Source organism: Plasmodium brasilianum (genome assembly GCF_023973825.1).
Source record: "Plasmodium brasilianum strain Bolivian I chromosome Unknown PB_00_14, whole genome shotgun sequence".
Lineage (NCBI taxonomy): Eukaryota > Apicomplexa > Aconoidasida > Haemosporida > Plasmodiidae > Plasmodium > Plasmodium brasilianum.
Genome location: NW_027122931.1, coordinates 32,258 through 54,277, shown reverse-complemented (window position 1 = coordinate 54,277; position 22,020 = coordinate 32,258). Strand labels below are relative to the sequence as shown.

Sequence of the window (22,020 nt, the reverse complement as noted above, 5' to 3'; positions counted from 1 at the left end):
ATGAATTTATGCATACATAAAAATTTTCATTTAGAAATAAAAGCATAAATTATATATATTTTAAAATTATCAATTTCAAAGCATATATTATAAAAATAAAAAATCAATATTTATTTACTATTAAAATATATATTTTTTTATTAATATGTTGAAAATTTTATTTTTTTAATGTAATATAAACTATGAAAAAATTAATAGGATTGCATAGAAAATAATTCAATGAATTAAATGATATAGCACAAAAATTAGTACTTATATATTATTTTTTTTTTGTTAGTATTTTCACTATTACTATATTGTAGTAATTAGTATTTTATTAGCAATAAGCAATTTTTGCATAATATTATGTTTATAAAATTATAATTATTATATGCGAAATATTAGTAAGATATTTTATTATTATCTTTATAAATAAGGTGAAAAGTTTTATATATTGTGTATGTTCTATATTCTATATAAACTTAATATTTAGAAATATTCATATGCCATTTTTTTTTTTTTTTTTTTTAAAGGAATAAAAAATAAAATTATTTACATGTACTAATATATAGAATAATTAATTTATATATATTGGATAATTATTAATTAGTCCATAATACATTATGTTAATGAAAGTTATTGTTTTTATAAATTACATTAAGATAATTATTTTATAATAAAGTTTTTGGGGTATATTCCATTTTTTATATAGTAAAATGAATTATAGTTAAGTACATATTATTAAGTATCTATGAAAAGATATTAAAAGAGCTTATTATAATGTCTTTTGCAACTAGCAAAATACAGTTTTATTATTAATTTTTTTTTTAACTGAATATATTACACTATTAGTATTTTGTATCATGGAAGAAAACTTTAAGTTACTCATATTTACTAAAACTTTTATGTTTATGCTTTTAACTTGGATATTTCATTTTAACGATGATTTGGTATGATAATAATATAGATGCACGTATTATTAATATTATTTACATTTTATTTTTATTAAAAATTTCGTTAGTAATAAATTATTTATTCTTTTAATTTATGCATATAATATTCTTTTTTTTGTAGGGTAACTTTTATACATATTTTTATAAGAATTATTCCTTTGACGGAAAATTATGTACAATAACTTATCGTTTACTAGCAAAACATAAACAAGGGAAGTGTTCAAATACTAAATGGATAAATGAAGTTATACCAAATAATGGAAAGTACAAACAAAAAGATACATATAATAGTGAAAAAATAACTAAAAGAAAAAGTATACGAATAGATAAATGTTCACCAAAGTGTGGAGAAAACTATGAAGTACCTAAAAGAAATGAATATAATATGTATACCCGTCGAAATTCATATTTTAAAAAAAGAGCATTTGACAAAATATATTATAAAAATATAGTTAGGAATGAAGCTATTGAAGATTTTAAGTTTTTAAAAAAAAGTATTCAAGTAAAATTATTTGGGATTTTTATTTTAGGTAGCTTCCATATACTAGTTGGTATTGCATTACTTGTCTTAAGAAAATTGAAATATTTGGATGTAATTGATAGTGTTTTTCCTATATCTGGTCATAGTGTTTTATCAGCTATGCTATTCTTGATATTAACATTTGTAGTTGAAGCAGCAATTTTGTATCTGAATAAAAAAGTTCTAAAATATATAAAGACTTTAGAAAAAAAAAGTGACATTCATAATACGGCATATCCTTTATTACATAAGGTAGTTTTATATAAAAAATAAGATTTATAATTTTCATATGCATATATATAAATAACAAATATATCTATAATTGTTGAAAATAAATAAAACTTCCTGTATGTAAATCGTCTTATTAATGAGTTATGGTGTTAATATACACTTATTTTTATTTTATTTTTTTTGTTAATTTGAAAGTAATAGATTTTTCATTTATTATATTAATATATTTTCTTAACTAAACAGAGTATTATGGCTCATATATATATTTCTGTAACTAAAAAGATTTTTTAGAAAAATATATGTGAATTTTATTAAATTAATATATAAAAGTGCAATTTGTTTAATTTCTCGATGTTATGTACCAAATTATATTTGTAGTATAAAAAATAGTGCCAATTATTTTTGTTTGTGTTTTCTTATTCTTAAATAATTATCTATAGAAATGAAAAAAGTCATTATTCGTTTAAAATTAGAAATAAATATGTTTTTTTTAGTACGTTATCGAATTGAATGTATTCTGTTGTATATATTTATATCTCTCTATATATATATTTAATATAAAAGCGAATTTGCAGTTTATATTACGAAATAAGCATTATTATATATACAATATGGTATATATTTATTTTAAAAAATATTTTTGATAGACATAATATATTTTTAAATAGTATAATTGTGAAGTTAAAAATATATAGTAAAGAAATTATCCTTTTATGAAGAATGCATAATTTAGGAAATATGGTTAATATTTTAAATACACCAATGCTACTTTATTTTATAATATTGGCTACATAATTAAATATACTATTCGTTTTTAAAATGAAAAATAGAAACTTAAAAATTTTAAGAAATTGAAATATTTTTTTATGTATACACGTAAAAAAAAAGGAAAATTTAAAGGAAAAACAATATGAGTTTAAAAAATAATTTAATATTTAAAATGTTTTCTTTTTCTTTTAATATTATGCTTTAAAATATAAATAAAAGCAATTTTTTTATTGCTGAAATAATTTATTTAAAAAAAAATAAACTATTAAACATATATTTAATTTGTATTTGACTTAAAAAAATAATTACTATAGATTAATTATGATAGAAATGTTTCAAGTTAATATTATATAAATATATCTGTGACGAAATTTTTTTTAAATATTTTTATAATTTTCTTTGTCATATAACTTATTATACAGTTAGGAATGCATATACATATATATATACAATATATTACGCTTTACGTATTATTAAACAAAAAACAAATATATTTATTTATTTAATAACGTATTAGATTAAAAATAAGTTTATTAAACTTTATATTATATTATACATATTAGAAAGTGATATTCACCATATCGTGTAACTTTGTAGCATAATGTAAAAGAAAAATAGATTAAGAATATAATTATTGTTCTTTTTGAAGGTGCAATAAAAATGTTCTTATTAAAAATCATAGTAAAAATAAATTCCTCTTAATGAAAAACATTATGTTATTATGGTTATAATATTTCAGTGAGTGATAACATGAATGAAGTATAAACAAATTAAATATTTAAGAAAAACATAAAAACAATTGACAAGTAATATGTATATAATTAAACGAATTCTTTTGTAGGTTACTAATCTTCTCTATAATATTATTATTTTGGGAGACTGTTTTTCAATATTTTGTATTAATCTAATATATATATATTATAAACTAATGTGTATTTAAAATAAGATATATATTTAACATATCTTAGAATTTTACGAATAAAATTAGTTATTAATAATTCAGCCAAAAAACATTACTTGAAACTTCGTGAATTAATATTTTAATAATTAGTACAAAACAATTAATTTTTTTTTTTACATGCACTTTAAAAAATTCCCATTTTTATTAATTTAAAGATTAATATAAATTTTTTCTAGATGTTCATACAGAAATAAAAAGAAATATATATGTTATGTATATCTCCTAATATGCATATTTATTTTTATATATGACTTTTGCTTATTTTATTTATATTATTCATTACATTGCTCTTTTTTGTTCCCTTATGATATCAGAGTATTTAAGAATTATCTTTCATAGACAACGGATGTTTTATCTGAAATATCATCAGAATATATTTTGGATGCATACCTATGAATTTATAAGATGTGAGTTCCTGATATTTCAACGGTTTTGTTTAATTTCTCATCATTAACTGTGAAATTTACATTTGTATTATCTTCACTTATCCAATCATCTATCTCCTTTCTAAAATTTTCTCCCCCTATATGACCTATATTTTTTTTATTTTCCGAAACATCTCCTTTAAAATTAATTAGGTTTTTTCTATTTCTGAATTTTTCCATAAATTTGGTCCTGTTCTCATTCATTTATGAAAATATCCTAGTATTTCCCCTTATATTTTGTATTTTCCTTTTTTTTTAATTCTTGTAATACCATCACATGTAAGAGTATATATATTTTTGGTAGTAATATATACATATACGTATATATCTATATAAATATCTGTGTTATGAAATTCTTCTGTATTTATTAGAGATAATTCCCTTTTATTTTCTTCATATTCACATGAAATATCCTGTTATTTTTCTGTCAATTCCATAAAGAATCCTGTTCTAAATATTGTTCTATAAATGGTACCTTTTTTTGATATGCATTGAATCCAAGCACCTTTTTGTATTTCTATAAATGGAATATACTGATATTCGCTAGAATATTTCTTATTTAATACTTGAACTTTTTTTATGTATGCCTTTCCTTTTTTTCATTAATGCTTTAAAATGTTGAAGCGGTCTATTATAATAAATTTCTCAGGAAGTTTTATGTTTTTATATCACATAATTTCATAAAAGTTTTTGTTTTTCAATATCATTTATCCATTTAATATTTTCCATTAACTCATCATTTGTCAAATTAGGATAGATCGTATACTCCTCTTCTGTGAACATTTGTAATAATGTTGATAAAAATTCTTCTTTGTTGATTTAGCGTTCTTTACTTCTGCGTTCATTGTGTGCTTTCATATGTATTTCTACAATAGTTTTAGATCTTACATTTTTGCTATTTGACAAATTTAGATTTTTCACAATATGGGTTTCATTTATTTTTATATATTCTATAATTTTATCATGGTATAATGGATGTTATAAGTGATAGTGTTTTAAAATATCATTTTTACTCTCAGAATGTGAAGGTAATAATATTTCCAATTATTTAACTAACCTTCTTAATGTCTTTTTTGTTCCTTTTTAAGAGTTATATTAAAATGTACTTCAATATAACATAAATATATTTATGAAATAAATTACTAGAATTATCAATTCTTATTACATATTTTATTAGCTAAATTAATGAATCTTTTCCTTTTCTACTATATTTAGTGATAAAATTTATTCTTATTTATTTTTATAATTGTTTTTATATATATATATGTATATATTTTATAAATATATTTTTTGGAATAAATACTATATATACTATATATGTTAATTTTTAGTACTAACGTTAGTATTGGTTGTCTAATTAATATTAATATTTTTTTATTTTTTTACACTTTATTAAATATATACATTTTCCTAAAATACATATACTTTACTTTTTTATATTTTGTTCATTATATACTTGGGCTCAATTAAAGGCTCCTTTTTGCATGAGACTTTTGTAGTTTTCCATAGAACATACATTTATAATATTACGTTGAAATATTATAATTAAAAGAATTATTGACATTTTTTTTTGTGCATTTTTAAAATAAATTTCATTTAACTCTTTTAATATTTTATTTTATATGAACGAATATATTTATTGTTGAATATTTATAAATTATAATTTTTTACAGTATGATATATAATATAATATATACTGTTACAAGAATAGTTTTATCATCTTTAGTACTATTTATTAGTATATGATCCTTGCATTCATCAAGATATTTCAAAATATTTACTTTTTTTGTATTATATAAAGTGAAAATATACAGACAAACTAAAACATTTAAAAGAAAATTACATGTTCGTAAATGCAGTACTATAACAATGGTAAATTAGTGGCGTAAAATAGTGAATCTAGTAGATTATTAATATACTTAATTGGAATAATTTTTATTGTTAGAAAAAAAAGTAAAAATAAATATTAGAATAAATGTTAATGTAATTAATGGAAATAAGGAATCAAATTCATATGCAGTATTATTAGTAGGTATCATTTCTTAATATTATAAATTCCTAAGTGACAGTTTTACGAGATTTGGGATTAATTGAAATTGATTATATTCCTGTAGGATATTGAAAAATAGGAATGATGTTGCACGTTTGGACTAGGTAATATGATTTTTATCAGCATAATATTCATAACTATGGTTTTTTAATTGAACATGTATATAAGTTCCATTTTGTGCAAAAATTATATTTATGAAATTATTATGTAATTAGTAATATTTGTTCGCTATACATGGAAAAATTATATGTGTTTATTCAAATATGCAAAATTTTTAGAAATAGTAAAATATTAAATTTATGAGTAAATTTATAAAAAAGGAAATATTAAAAAGTATTATGTTTTTTTTAAAAAGTCGATATTCAGGTATCTGTGTAAATTATATTTAAACCATATAAATAAGATATAAGACTCCATAAAAATTGAACGTTTTAATGAATATTTTTTTTGTGGATATGGTAATATATTGATAGTGTATATATGAAAATAATATTTTTAAAATTGAAATTTATAAATATTTTACATTTCTTGTTTATTTGTAAATTTTAAACATAATTATCTTATTTTATTTTATATAAAAAAGGCATAGCATGTGAACATACAAACTTTAATAGGATATGTATATAAAAAAAAAAAAATAATAATTGGCATATTATATATATACGTAATAATAAGAAAATTGTGCATTTTCCGAAGAAATTAAACTGTGGGTTTAGGATTTATTAATTTTAGAATATCATAAATCATTTATACAATTTTTATTTATTTCTTAGAATAATATCTCATAAAATGTTTTAAAAACAGTGAATCTAACTAAATTGAAAAGGTTCAATTACAAATAAATGTTAAATAGGATTTTATTTATGCAGAGTTTATTTGCCTTAATTTATTAACTAAGTTTTATGTACAGCATAATTACACATATATTATATTGGATAAGGTATATCTCATATTGATATATTATCGGTGAGTAAAAGTTTAGATGGACAGTTTACGAAAATGCTAAAAGAAAATAAATTAGTTTTTTCATAAATGTTACTACAGTAATATATATACATTAAATCAATAAAAATTTAATAATGTAATTTTTAGATATTAAAAATTAGATATATTTTTCTTTTTTATATTCATTTACATGTAATTTTGTACTCTTTAATAAAAATAATATAAAGTTTTATTTCACATAATTACTATAATTTGTATATATATAATATTTTTTAAATTATACGCTTATTGGAAATAATATAAAATGGCCATAAAATTCTTCAAATAATATTTTATAGATATTAGAATTATATTCGTTAAAATATCTATTATTTAAATATTTAAGGAGTTCTACTACAGTCCACCTACAAAATATCTTTTCAGCTGTAGATATTTACAGCAAGATATATTAAAAATAATATACTTGTTCTAAAATAATAATTAAATAAGTTAATAAATCATATATATTAGTAGATTATGTTCTTATTCTTTCTCATTTATTATGTAAATATTATATATTGCATATAAGGAGTACATTCATTACTTTTGATATATTTTAAAAAAATGGAAATTTAATCAATATTTATATCCATTTTATCCTTAACCCCTTTTTTTTTCCCTCTTTTTTACTCTATTAATATTTCATCTAAATATATATAATTAATTAAAAAAAAATAAAAAAATTTATAAGTTGAGTTCAAATATTTGTTATTTACAAATAATGGTATAAATTAAATATTAATAAAAATGATAACAGTAAATAAATATGAAAAAAAAAAATAAAAAATCATCCCTTTTTTACTTTTAAAATAAATATTTCTCTATAGATTTTGTAATATCGTATAATGTGTACTTTCTAAGGAAAATAATACAACATAAAAAATTATATGTGTTTGTTGAGGAATTAATTCACGTTATATAAATGACACAATATAAGTTTTTGTATTCTTTTAATAATACCAAAATTATAATAATTAATTTATTATTTTGGTATTATTAAAAGAATACAAAAACTTACATTGTGTCATTTATATAACGTGAATTAATTCCTCCACAAACACATATAATTTTTTATGTTGTATTATTTTCCTTAGAAAGTACACATTATAAGATATTACAAAATCTATAAAGAAATATTTATTTTAAAAGTAAATAAGGGATGATTTATTATTTTTTTTTTTCATATTTATTTACTATTATCATTTTTATTAATATTTAATTTATACAACTATTTGTAAATAACGAATATTTGAACTCATCTTCTAAATTTGTTTATTTTTTTATAATTAATTATATATATTTAGATGAAATATTAATAGAGTAAAAAAGAGGGAAAAAAAAAGGGGTTAAGGATAAAATGGATATAAATATTGATTAAATTTCCATTTTTTTAAAATATATCAAAAGTAATGAATGTACTCCTTATATGCAATATATAATATTTACATAATAAATGAGAAAGAATAAGAACATAATCTACTAATATATATGATTTATTAACTTATTTAATTATTATTTTAGAACAAGTATATTATTTTTAATATATCTTGCTGTAAATATCTACAGCTGAAAAGATATTTTGTAGGTGGACTGTAGTAGAACTCCTTAAATATTTAAATAATAGATATTTTAACGAATATAATTCTAATATCTATAAAATATTATTTGAAGAATTTTATGGCCATTTTATATTATTTCCAATAAGCGTATAATTTAAAAAATATTATATATATACAAATTATAGTAATTATGTGAAATAAAACTTTATATTATTTTTATTAAAGAGTACAAAATTACATGTAAATGAATATAAAAAAGAAAAATATATCTAATTTTTAATATCTAAAAATTACATTATTAAATTTTTATTGATTTAATGTATATATATTACTGTAGTAACATTTATGAAAAAACTAATTTATTTTCTTTTAGCATTTTCGTAAACTGTCCATCTAAACTTTTACTCACCGATAATATATCAATATGAGATATACCTTATCCAATATAATATATGTGTAATTATGCTGTACATAAAACAACTTAGTTAATAAATTAAGGCAAATAAACTCTGCATAAATAAAATCCTATTTAACATTTATTTGTAATTGAACCTTTTCAATTTAGTTAGATTCACTGTTTTTAAAACATTTTATGAGATATTATTCTAAGAAATAAATAAAAATTGTATAAATGATTTATGATATTCTAAAATTAATAAATCCTAAACCCACAGTTTAATTTCTTCGGAAAATGCACAATTTTCTTATTATTACGTATATATATAATATGCCAATTATTATTTTTTTTTTTTTATATACATATCCTATTAAAGTTTGTATGTTCACATGCTATGCCTTTTTTATATAAAATAAAATAAGATAATTATGTTTAAAATTTACAAATAAACAAGAAATGTAAAATATTTATAAATTTCAATTTTAAAAATATTATTTTCATATATACACTATCAATATATTACCATATCCACAAAAAAAATATTCATTAAAACGTTCAATTTTTATGGAGTCTTATATCTTATTTATATGGTTTAAATATAATTTACACAGATACCTGAATATCGACTTTTTAAAAAAAACATAATACTTTTTAATATTTCCTTTTTTATAAATTTACTCATAAATTTAATATTTTACTATTTCTAAAAATTTTGCATATTTGAATAAACACATATAATTTTTCCATGTATAGCGAACAAATATTACTAATTACATAATAATTTCATAAATATAATTTTTGCACAAAATGGAACTTATATACATGTTCAATTAAAAAACCATAGTTATGAATATTATGCTGATAAAAATCATATTACCTAGTCCAAACGTGCAACATCATTCCTATTTTTCAATATCCTACAGGAATATAATCAATTTCAATTAATCCCAAATCTCGTAAAACTGTCACTTAGGAATTTATAATATTAAGAAATGATACCTACTAATAATACTGCATATGAATTTGATTCCTTATTTCCATTAATTACATTAACATTTATTCTAATATTTATTTTTACTTTTTTTTCTAACAATAAAAATTATTCCAATTAAGTATATTAATAATCTACTAGATTCACTATTTTACGCCACTAATTTACCATTGTTATAGTACTGCATTTACGAACATGTAATTTTCTTTTAAATGTTTTAGTTTGTCTGTATATTTTCACTTTATATAATACAAAAAAAGTAAATATTTTGAAATATCTTGATGAATGCAAGGATCATATACTAATAAATAGTACTAAAGATGATAAAACTATTCTTGTAACAGTATATATTATATTATATATCATACTGTAAAAAATTATAATTTATAAATATTCAACAATAAATATATTCGTTCATATAAAATAAAATATTAAAAGAGTTAAATGAAATTTATTTTAAAAATGCACAAAAAAAAATGTCAATAATTCTTTTAATTATAATATTTCAACGTAATATTATAAATGTATGTTCTATGGAAAACTACAAAAGTCTCATGCAAAAAGGAGCCTTTAATTGAGCCCAAGTATATAATGAACAAAATATAAAAAAGTAAAGTATATGTATTTTAGGAAAATGTATATATTTAATAAAGTGTAAAAAAATAAAAAAATATTAATATTAATTAGACAACCAATACTAACGTTAGTACTAAAAATTAACATATATAGTATATATAGTATTTATTCCAAAAAATATATTTATAAAATATATACATATATATATATAAAAACAATTATAAAAATAAATAAGAATAAATTTTATCACTAAATATAGTAGAAAAGGAAAAGATTCATTAATTTAGCTAATAAAATATGTAATAAGAATTGATAATTCTAGTAATTTATTTCATAAATATATTTATGTTATATTGAAGTACATTTTAATATAACTCTTAAAAAGGAACAAAAAAGACATTAAGAAGGTTAGTTAAATAATTGGAAATATTATTACCTTCACATTCTGAGAGTAAAAATGATATTTTAAAACACTATCACTTATAACATCCATTATACCATGATAAAATTATAGAATATATAAAAATAAATGAAACCCATATTGTGAAAAATCTAAATTTGTCAAATAGCAAAAATGTAAGATCTAAAACTATTGTAGAAATACATATGAAAGCACACAATGAACGCAGAAGTAAAGAACGCTAAATCAACAAAGAAGAATTTTTATCAACATTATTACAAATGTTCACAGAAGAGGAGTATACGATCTATCCTAATTTGACAAATGATGAGTTAATGGAAAATATTAAATGGATAAATGATATTGAAAAACAAAAACTTTTATGAAATTATGTGATATAAAAACATAAAACTTCCTGAGAAATTTATTATAATAGACCGCTTCAACATTTTAAAGCATTAATGAAAAAAAGGAAAGGCATACATAAAAAAAGTTCAAGTATTAAATAAGAAATATTCTAGCGAATATCAGTATATTCCATTTATAGAAATACAAAAAGGTGCTTGGATTCAATGCATATCAAAAAAAGGTACCATTTATAGAACAATATTTAGAACAGGATTCTTTATGGAATTGACAGAAAAATAACAGGATATTTCATGTGAATATGAAGAAAATAAAAGGGAATTATCTCTAATAAATACAGAAGAATTTCATAACACAGATATTTATATAGATATATACGTATATGTATATATTACTACCAAAAATATATATACTCTTACATGTGATGGTATTACAAGAATTAAAAAAAAAGGAAAATACAAAATATAAGGGGAAATACTAGGATATTTTCATAAATGAATGAGAACAGGACCAAATTTATGGAAAAATTCAGAAATAGAAAAAACCTAATTAATTTTAAAGGAGATGTTTCGGAAAATAAAAAAAATATAGGTCATATAGGGGGAGAAAATTTTAGAAAGGAGATAGATGATTGGATAAGTGAAGATAATACAAATGTAAATTTCACAGTTAATGATGAGAAATTAAACAAAACCGTTGAAATATCAGGAACTCACATCTTATAAATTCATAGGTATGCATCCAAAATATATTCTGATGATATTTCAGATAAAACATCCGTTGTCTATGAAAGATAATTCTTAAATACTCTGATATCATAAGGGAACAAAAAAGAGCAATGTAATGAATAATATAAATAAAATAAGCAAAAGTCATATATAAAAATAAATATGCATATTAGGAGATATACATAACATATATATTTCTTTTTATTTCTGTATGAACATCTAGAAAAAATTTATATTAATCTTTAAATTAATAAAAATGGGAATTTTTTAAAGTGCATGTAAAAAAAAAAATTAATTGTTTTGTACTAATTATTAAAATATTAATTCACGAAGTTTCAAGTAATGTTTTTTGGCTGAATTATTAATAACTAATTTTATTCGTAAAATTCTAAGATATGTTAAATATATATCTTATTTTAAATACACATTAGTTTATAATATATATATATTAGATTAATACAAAATATTGAAAAACAGTCTCCCAAAATAATAATATTATAGAGAAGATTAGTAACCTACAAAAGAATTCGTTTAATTATATACATATTACTTGTCAATTGTTTTTATGTTTTTCTTAAATATTTAATTTGTTTATACTTCATTCATGTTATCACTCACTGAAATATTATAACCATAATAACATAATGTTTTTCATTAAGAGGAATTTATTTTTACTATGATTTTTAATAAGAACATTTTTATTGCACCTTCAAAAAGAACAATAATTATATTCTTAATCTATTTTTCTTTTACATTATGCTACAAAGTTACACGATATGGTGAATATCACTTTCTAATATGTATAATATAATATAAAGTTTAATAAACTTATTTTTAATCTAATACGTTATTAAATAAATAAATATATTTGTTTTTTGTTTAATAATACGTAAAGCGTAATATATTGTATATATATATGTATATGCATTCCTAACTGTATAATAAGTTATATGACAAAGAAAATTATAAAAATATTTAAAAAAAATTTCGTCACAGATATATTTATATAATATTAACTTGAAACATTTCTATCATAATTAATCTATAGTAATTATTTTTTTAAGTCAAATACAAATTAAATATATGTTTAATAGTTTATTTTTTTTTAAATAAATTATTTCAGCAATAAAAAAATTGCTTTTATTTATATTTTAAAGCATAATATTAAAAGAAAAAGAAAACATTTTAAATATTAAATTATTTTTTAAACTCATATTGTTTTTCCTTTAAATTTTCCTTTTTTTTTACGTGTATACATAAAAAAATATTTCAATTTCTTAAAATTTTTAAGTTTCTATTTTTCATTTTAAAAACGAATAGTATATTTAATTATGTAGCCAATATTATAAAATAAAGTAGCATTGGTGTATTTAAAATATTAACCATATTTCCTAAATTATGCATTCTTCATAAAAGGATAATTTCTTTACTATATATTTTTAACTTCACAATTATACTATTTAAAAATATATTATGTCTATCAAAAATATTTTTTAAAATAAATATATACCATATTGTATATATAATAATGCTTATTTCGTAATATAAACTGCAAATTCGCTTTTATATTAAATATATATATAGAGAGATATAAATATATACAACAGAATACATTCAATTCGATAACGTACTAAAAAAAACATATTTATTTCTAATTTTAAACGAATAATGACTTTTTTCATTTCTATAGATAATTATTTAAGAATAAGAAAACACAAACAAAAATAATTGGCACTATTTTTTATACTACAAATATAATTTGGTACATAACATCGAGAAATTAAACAAATTGCACTTTTATATATTAATTTAATAAAATTCACATATATTTTTCTAAAAAATCTTTTTAGTTACAGAAATATATATATGAGCCATAATACTCTGTTTAGTTAAGAAAATATATTAATATAATAAATGAAAAATCTATTACTTTCAAATTAACAAAAAAAATAAAATAAAAATAAGTGTATATTAACACCATAACTCATTAATAAGACGATTTACATACAGGAAGTTTTATTTATTTTCAACAATTATAGATATATTTGTTATTTATATATATGCATATGAAAATTATAAATCTTATTTTTTATATATAACTACCTTATGTAAAGAAGGATATGCCGTATTATGAATATCACTTTTTTTTTCTAAAGTCTTTATATATTTTAGAACTTTTTTATTCAGATACAAAATTGCTGCTTCAACTACAAATGTTAATATCAAGAATAGCATAGCTGATAAAACACTATGACCAGATATAGGAAAAACACTATCAATTACATCCAAATATTTCAATTTTCTTAAGACAAGTAATGCAATACCAACTAGTATATGGAAGCTACCTAAAATAAAAATCCCAAATAATTTTACTTTTATACTTTCTTTTAAAAACTTAAAATCTTCAATCGCTTCATTCCTAACTATATTTTTATAATATATTTTGTCAAATATTCTTTTTTTACAATATAAATTTCCTCGAATGTACATAGATGATTCATTTCTTTTAGGTAGCTTATAGTTTTCTCCACACTTTGGTGAACATTTATCTATTCGTATACTTTTTCTTTTAGTTATTTTTTCACTATTATATGTATCTTTTTGTTTGTACTTTCCATTATTTGGTATAACTTCATTTATCCATTTAGTATTTGAACACTTCCCTTGTTTATGTTTTGCTAGTAAACGATAAGTTATTGTACATAATTTTCCGTCAAAGGAATAATTCTTATAAAAATATGTATAAAAGTTACCCTACAAAAAAAAGAATATTATATGCATAAATTAAAAGAATAAATAATTTATTACTAACGAAATTTTTAATAAAAATAAAATGTAAATAATATTAATAATACGTGCATCTATATTATTATCATACCAAATCATCGTTAAAATGAAATATCCAAGTTAAAAGCATAAACATAAAAGTTTTAGTAAATATGAGTAACTTAAAGTTTTCTTCCATGATACAAAATACTAATAGTGTAATATATTCAGTTAAAAAAAAAATTAATAATAAAACTGTATTTTGCTAGTTGCAAAAGACATTATAATAAGCTCTTTTAATATCTTTTCATAGATACTTAATAATATGTACTTAACTATAATTCATTTTACTATATAAAAAATGGAATATACCCCAAAAACTTTATTATAAAATAATTATCTTAATGTAATTTATAAAAACAATAACTTTCATTAACATAATGTATTATGGACTAATTAATAATTATCCAATATATATAAATTAATTATTCTATATATTAGTACATGTAAATAATTTTATTTTTTATTCCTTTAAAAAAAAAAAAAAAAAAAATGGCATATGAATATTTCTAAATATTAAGTTTATATAGAATATAGAACATACACAATATATAAAACTTTTCACCTTATTTATAAAGATAATAATAAAATATCTTACTAATATTTCGCATATAATAATTATAATTTTATAAACATAATATTATGCAAAAATTGCTTATTGCTAATAAAATACTAATTACTACAATATAGTAATAGTGAAAATACTAACAAAAAAAAAATAATATATAAGTACTAATTTTTGTGCTATATCATTTAATTCATTGAATTATTTTCTATGCAATCCTATTAATTTTTTCATAGTTTATATTACATTAAAAAAATAAAATTTTCAACATATTAATAAAAAAATATATATTTTAATAGTAAATAAATATTGATTTTTTATTTTTATAATATATGCTTTGAAATTGATAATTTTAAAATATATATAATTTATGCTTTTATTTCTAAATGAAAATTTTTATGTATGCATAAATTCATTTTTTTTTTTAATAAATTATATCTTAAGGAGAAATATTAATAGAATAAATAGCAAAAAATAAGTTATATATTATTAATCTATTGGTTTAAATATTTTACTCTTATAAAATAAAAATAAAAATTTTCTATTTTTTTTTTTTCATAACGTATTAAATATTATTCTGTATGTTGTAATTTAATTCCTATTATATAGAAAATAAATAAACTACATTTTTATTCAATTTTAACAATAAAATAAATTTATATTTATAAAGTCTTATGAATATTTAAAATTAAAAAATATTTAATTAAATTATTCTTTTTTTAAGTAGTATTTGAATTTTTTATTAGGAAAATTGTGTCAGTAATTTTTTAATTAAAATAAATTCACAAAAATAAAAATTTTACAAACAGATAAAAATCGGATGATGTAAAATATACATAAATATTTTTAAATAATTTAATAGCATATACTTATGCAAAAAGCAAAAATGATTAATCTTTATATAATTTATATATATTCTATAATGATATCAATAAGATTTCTTTTTTAAATATTGAATGTTTGAATAATAATAATGTTGTTATGTAAACACTAGCGGAACTTCAACTAAAATTTTATTTATAATTATGTCAACTAATAATAGCGATATAAAATTTTGAAATGAATCATAATTTAATTTTCGTGCATAAAACGTATTACTATATACTGTTTTTTTTTTTTTTTTTTGATGTAAATAATTGTATTAACATTTTTATTAATGACGTTTATTATTAGTTTTAGTCATCTATACTTATAATATATTCTTCTTATAATTAATATATATTATATTAATAAAACCTTTTATTAATATCTTTAATATTCAAATTTAATTATGTATATTTTAAATACAATTCTTGTCTAGTATAAAGTACAAAATATTCATTAACTACAACTTATATAGATAAAAGCTCAGTGCGTCAGATTCCATATTAGGTTACACAAAAAAATAAGATACAATAAGAATATATAAATATTATTAGGAATGTAAAGAGTTTGTACATGGATAATAATATAATATATAATCTTAATTTTCTATTTATCCTTTATTATAAAAAACAAATAATCTAAAAAATATTTTATTCTGGTTTAAAGCAAGATTACATGAGGGGGAATTCATAGGGATACTATATTATCTGCTAATTTATGTCTTCTCAATTCATTCATTATAGCTATAAATAAAAATTTATTTTTATATTATATATAACTATAACATATTTGTTATATATAAAGCTTTAATAAATCATAAAATCTATTTATTAGACCATTTTTTAGTATAAATAAAAATATTTTACAAATATTCACTCTAAATTCGTACTTTATTAGAATCCTAATTTCGTACTAATCATCAAAGTTGAATATATTATTTCACATGTAAAAAATAATAATATCATTCGCTAAAATTATAATTATTTAGAAAAAAACAAATTTAATAAAAAACAAAGTGTTATAAAAGAATTCAATTAATAATATTACTACAAAATATAAAAAAAAGTACATACAAACAAATATAAAAAGTGGAAAACAAGAATATATATATTTTAATTATGCCATTTTTTTTCTTGTTCTTTTTAATTACGGATAGTTAATAGAAATGTATATTTATTTGAATTTTGTATGCTTTTTAATATCTGTAAACTAGATCATTTGATAGTCTATATAACACTATTGATACGATGTTCATCGTTCTACATTTACTACACTGAATCTTCTCCTGTTAGAATTCCTATAAGTACGTTTTATGAATCTCTTTTGTAATCTTTCCGTATTTAATACAGTGAAGTTAGTCCTATATTTTTTTTTCCTTTTTTTGATTTTACCTAAGCATGATCCAAATGGAGTAAACTAATAAACACATCAAAATGTAAAACGTATAAAATTTAATTATTTCAAAATAATAAAATTTTAACAAAAGTGTATTATAAATGGTGACTTATAATGTATTAATGGTAATCATTTTTTTTTTTTGTCTTTACCTTAAAATAAAGAAAAAAAACAAAAATTATTCCCATTACTAAAGCAACTACAATAGAAATACGGACAAAAGTATTCCGTAATATATTAGATCCTGAATCTGCTCCGGAAAGTGTTTTGACAAGTGAACCCTTCATATCAGAATCCTGTGTCTGTTTAGTCTTTAAAACGTGTATATTTCTTAATTGTTCTAATGCTAATCTCATAACAATTTTTGATTTCCATTTTTGTTTTATTTCCGTTAATTTTCTTAATTCTTCTGAGGTCCAAGAGTTCGTCTTCTTAAATATGTGTCCATCAGAATCCTTTGTTTTTATAAAAATACCATTTTTAACCAATTCATCCATATATTCGCACAATCCGTATTTATCATCTTCTGATATGTTAGGCAAACAACGTAATCCTCCCTTTTTATATTTCCACCGAAATCCATTATCTATATTTCCATCTAATAACATTTTATTTTTTTCTTCTGACTTATGAGCAAATTCCTTACTAGTTTTTTCACCTAGAACTTCTGATAAATCTGCATTGGCTTTTCTCATACGCGTTCCTGAATATGAACTCCATGAATTTGTTTGTTGTCCATTGTGTTCAACTGCATTTTCATTTCTAGATCTCAAAGAGGATACTCGAATGAAACCACACCGTAAACGTGGACTATTATCTTTAATAGGACAATCTGTAAGAAGAATTGAGTCCAGAAAACCTTTTCCAAAATCGTCAGTATCTAATTTTTTATCAACGATTTTAGTTTCCGTAAAAAGTTCTAGTCCATTACAGCTATGACCATTTTGAGATATTAATAGAGATAATATTTTCTCTGGATTAAATTCATCACCACAGTTGAAAAAATAATGTGGACAAGCTAATATTCCTGACTTACAACATTTCTCCTTCTTTTTTTCATATAGTTTATTAATATAACTGATGTATTTTTGGTATTTAATAATCTGTATATTATTACAAATATCTTTACTTTTAATTCTTTTATAATTTGCAAAATAATCATGCAAATATTTCTCTTCTTTTTTTTCATTCAATTCATTTAAGTTTTTGTCAACAAAATGATATTTGCAATTATATATTCCGTAAGTTGTAGTAAGTAAGGATTGTAAATTTAGAAATGCCTTGATAACAGTTTTAACATCTTCATTGGGAGGATTACTTTCAAATAATTTCCCTATTTCTTCATATATCCAGTATTTATAATGTTCACAAATGTCAGTGTAGTTTTCTAATTTGCTCTTTTCATATAATTATTTAAAATTTTTTACAACATTTTTACAAAGTTTAACACAATTATCTTTGTATTCCCCTTTTACTGAATTAAATATATCACAATTAATTTTGTTATCTTCTTTATTTATTTCAGATTTAAATTCTTTATATATCTCATTTGAAGGTAGTTTTTTTAAAATTTCCTCCTGAAAATTGAATAAATAAAATGAAGTATATAAATAATTATACATTTCTTATAAAGAATAAATTTACTTATATTTTTCTATATGAAAAATGGTATGTAAATGAGAGAAAATAAATTATATATTCTATGAAAAATAAAAACATACATAATCTTTTTCTTCCATTTCTAAAATTTCCTTTAAACTTTAATATGTATCTACAAGCTGATATAATTAAAACTATACATATAAAAGTTTTTCTATATAAAAAATGACATAATATTTCCATATAGTAAATTTTGTGCTTTTTCTATATGAATATTTATATCCATTAATATATTTCTTATAGGACAATAATTACTAATTTCTTTCTTACTATAAATTGAAATTGTATGATTTTTATTACGTTTACATTTTTAATAAAACGCAAGTTTAACATTCAAAAAATATAACAGTAAATAATAACAAATGGAGATACAGTATGAAGAAGCTTTACTATATATATACAGCCAATAATTATTATCATATTTACATTATTAGAAAATATCATGGTAATTATACAAAGATAAAATTGTAATGCATAATGACATATATCTTTTAAGCACTTTTGTACTTTTATATATATATATAAGGCTTATTATGGATACACAATAAAATTATGAAATTTTATTATTATTGAGATGATTATTCAAACAATATGACTAAAGTAATTCATCTACAGAAATAACCTTTTCCATATTGTTAAATATATAATAATAAATATAAGTATTAGCATACTTAAAAAATTCATATTACAAAGGTCAAAAATAGATAAATGATAGATAATTTTAACAAAAAATACTAATATGTCATGGCAAATACATCATTTTAAATGTTCCCACAAATATTCCTAATGATCTATTTATATTAGTTATAATACTAATACTATTTATGAATATTATATAATAGTATTAAAAATGATTGGTTTCATCTGACGCCACATAAATTATATAAGTCAAAATTTAATTTTTTTTTTTTTGCATGACACAATTTCCATATTATAATTTTCTCTATACATCCATGCAATTACATATAAATAAACAAAGAAATTAATTATTTTTAATAAAATATTTTTTTATGAAAGGCTCAAAAATGTTAACTTCTTAAAAAGATAAATAAAATTATATTCTTATACCTACTATAATGAACATATTTCTAATTTCAATGAAAAGGAATTTATATAACTCAATATTATATATTAAATTTGGAAAATAAATTCATAATATTTATTTAATTTTTCATATATAAGAAAATATTGTTAAAAAATAATATTATTATGTTGCTTGCTTTATAGTTCTTCTTTAATATATACTAGGCTTTTTCTTATTACTAATAGTAAATTAATTACAATATAAGTTAATGCATAAATAATTTAATAAAATATTATAGAATATTATCTCATCTTTCTTGATATATGTGTTTGATATAATAAATTTTAAAAATATTGATGTACCAAATATTTTAGTTTAAGCAAAAATCGGTTATCATGCTATTACAAACATATTACATATCAAAAATAATTAAAAATCATAAATATATATATATGTATAAGATTTTTCTTTTAATTCTGTATTATAAATAACAGAAAAAAAATATTTTGTATCTTCTTTTTATTACTGTATTTTTTATTTATTCTCATTCGTTTTGTTTTTTCTCAATAATATAATGTTTTATTTTGTTCATATTTTTATCATTTATCCGTAACAAATTATAAATACGTATAAATTCATATTTTCTTAATAAAAATACTTTGAATAAATAAATAAATATTTAATATATAATTATTACGTGATTAAAAAAATATAATATATACTTATTTAAAGGATTTTATGATATAATTTTCATTTATATTATGTATTATATTTAAACGGAGGCGTTAGCCATTGTATCAAGTAAGAGTATTATTTTTTTTATTTATGATAATGTTCAGAAATAACTAATAACATTACAGTGAAAAACACGTAATGTTAATAATATATTTTGATTATTTTGTGAGTTACTTATTTTCATTAAACAAATATTTATTATTTTTTTCATATTATATAAGATTATCTATTTTTTCTCACAGGAATACTCGTAATTTGAATTTTACAAATTATACTTTTAATAATTTATAATTTATATATTTTTTTCTTGAATAAATAATATTCAACAAATTAATATATAAGTTAATAAATTTTCTTCATTTCATCTAGTATCTTTTATATGGAAGTTCCAGTGAAATATTATAAGTATATTTTCTTTTTTTGCATAATTATTTTTATATTGCTGAAATACGTTTAAAACCATTTGTGAACTATTGAAGATAAAATTATATATATAATTATTAAAGTATAATAAGATATATTAATAAGGCAACACATTCAGTAAATAAACAAATTTAATGTATCTACCAAAATCTATGTATCTCTTGATCATATATGATATAATATTTATAGTGACCCTTTTAGTTGAAAAATAAGATATGGTAAGAAAGAATAATCCATTTTTAATATGTAACGTTTTTGTTTATATTTAATTTAAGTACACATATTTAGATATACTTAGCATGAAAAATGTTACATTATGTTTTTAGATAACAGAAAAAAAAAGAATTATATTCAGAGATGCATAAATATAATATTATATATAAGATGTGTAATGGATTATTGTTGGAACATAATTTTAACAAATATAAAAGAAATATATATATTTTTAGGTGGAATTAAATACTTTAAATGATAAGTAAATTATACGTTAACGATACTTTAATGTAGTCTTTATCTTTATAAATTATTAAAATATAAACTAAATTCTTTTCTTATGTAACTAATATTTTCAATTTCTAGGAAGCATTATAGGCGATAATTCTTACAATTATGGTTTTATATATTACTTACACAAAATTTCA

At 18.9% G+C, this 22,020-nt stretch overlaps 2 protein-coding genes and 1 pseudogene across 3 annotated transcripts; 1 reads left to right on the top strand and 2 right to left on the bottom strand.

The window, feature by feature from the left end:
- Nucleotides 1-842: 842 nt before the first annotated feature.
- On the top strand, nt 843-1,725 carry MKS88_000288 (uncharacterized protein; the record flags this gene model as incomplete). The annotated part of the gene is made up of 2 exons (XM_067219271.1): nt 843-929; nt 1,054-1,725. The coding sequence occupies 2 exons, from the start codon at nt 843-845 to the stop codon at nt 1,723-1,725; spliced, it is 759 nt and encodes a 252-aa protein (XP_067070391.1).
- Nucleotides 1,726-13,970: 12,245 nt separating this feature from the next.
- Nucleotides 13,971-14,853, bottom strand: MKS88_000287 (uncharacterized protein; the record flags this gene model as incomplete). Its single annotated transcript, XM_067219270.1, has 2 exons — nt 13,971-14,642; nt 14,767-14,853. 2 exons carry the CDS (start codon nt 14,851-14,853, stop codon nt 13,971-13,973), a joined length of 759 nt encoding a protein of 252 aa, XP_067070390.1.
- Nucleotides 14,854-17,394: 2,541 nt separating this feature from the next.
- Nucleotides 17,395-19,277, bottom strand: MKS88_000286 (annotated as a pseudogene). The gene is made up of 4 exons: nt 19,260-19,277; nt 18,977-19,115; nt 17,730-18,925; nt 17,398-17,559 (listed from the first exon to the last, which is right to left on the bottom strand). Coding segments are annotated over exons 1-4 (1,515 nt in total).
- Nucleotides 19,278-22,020: the final 2,743 nt, after the last annotated feature.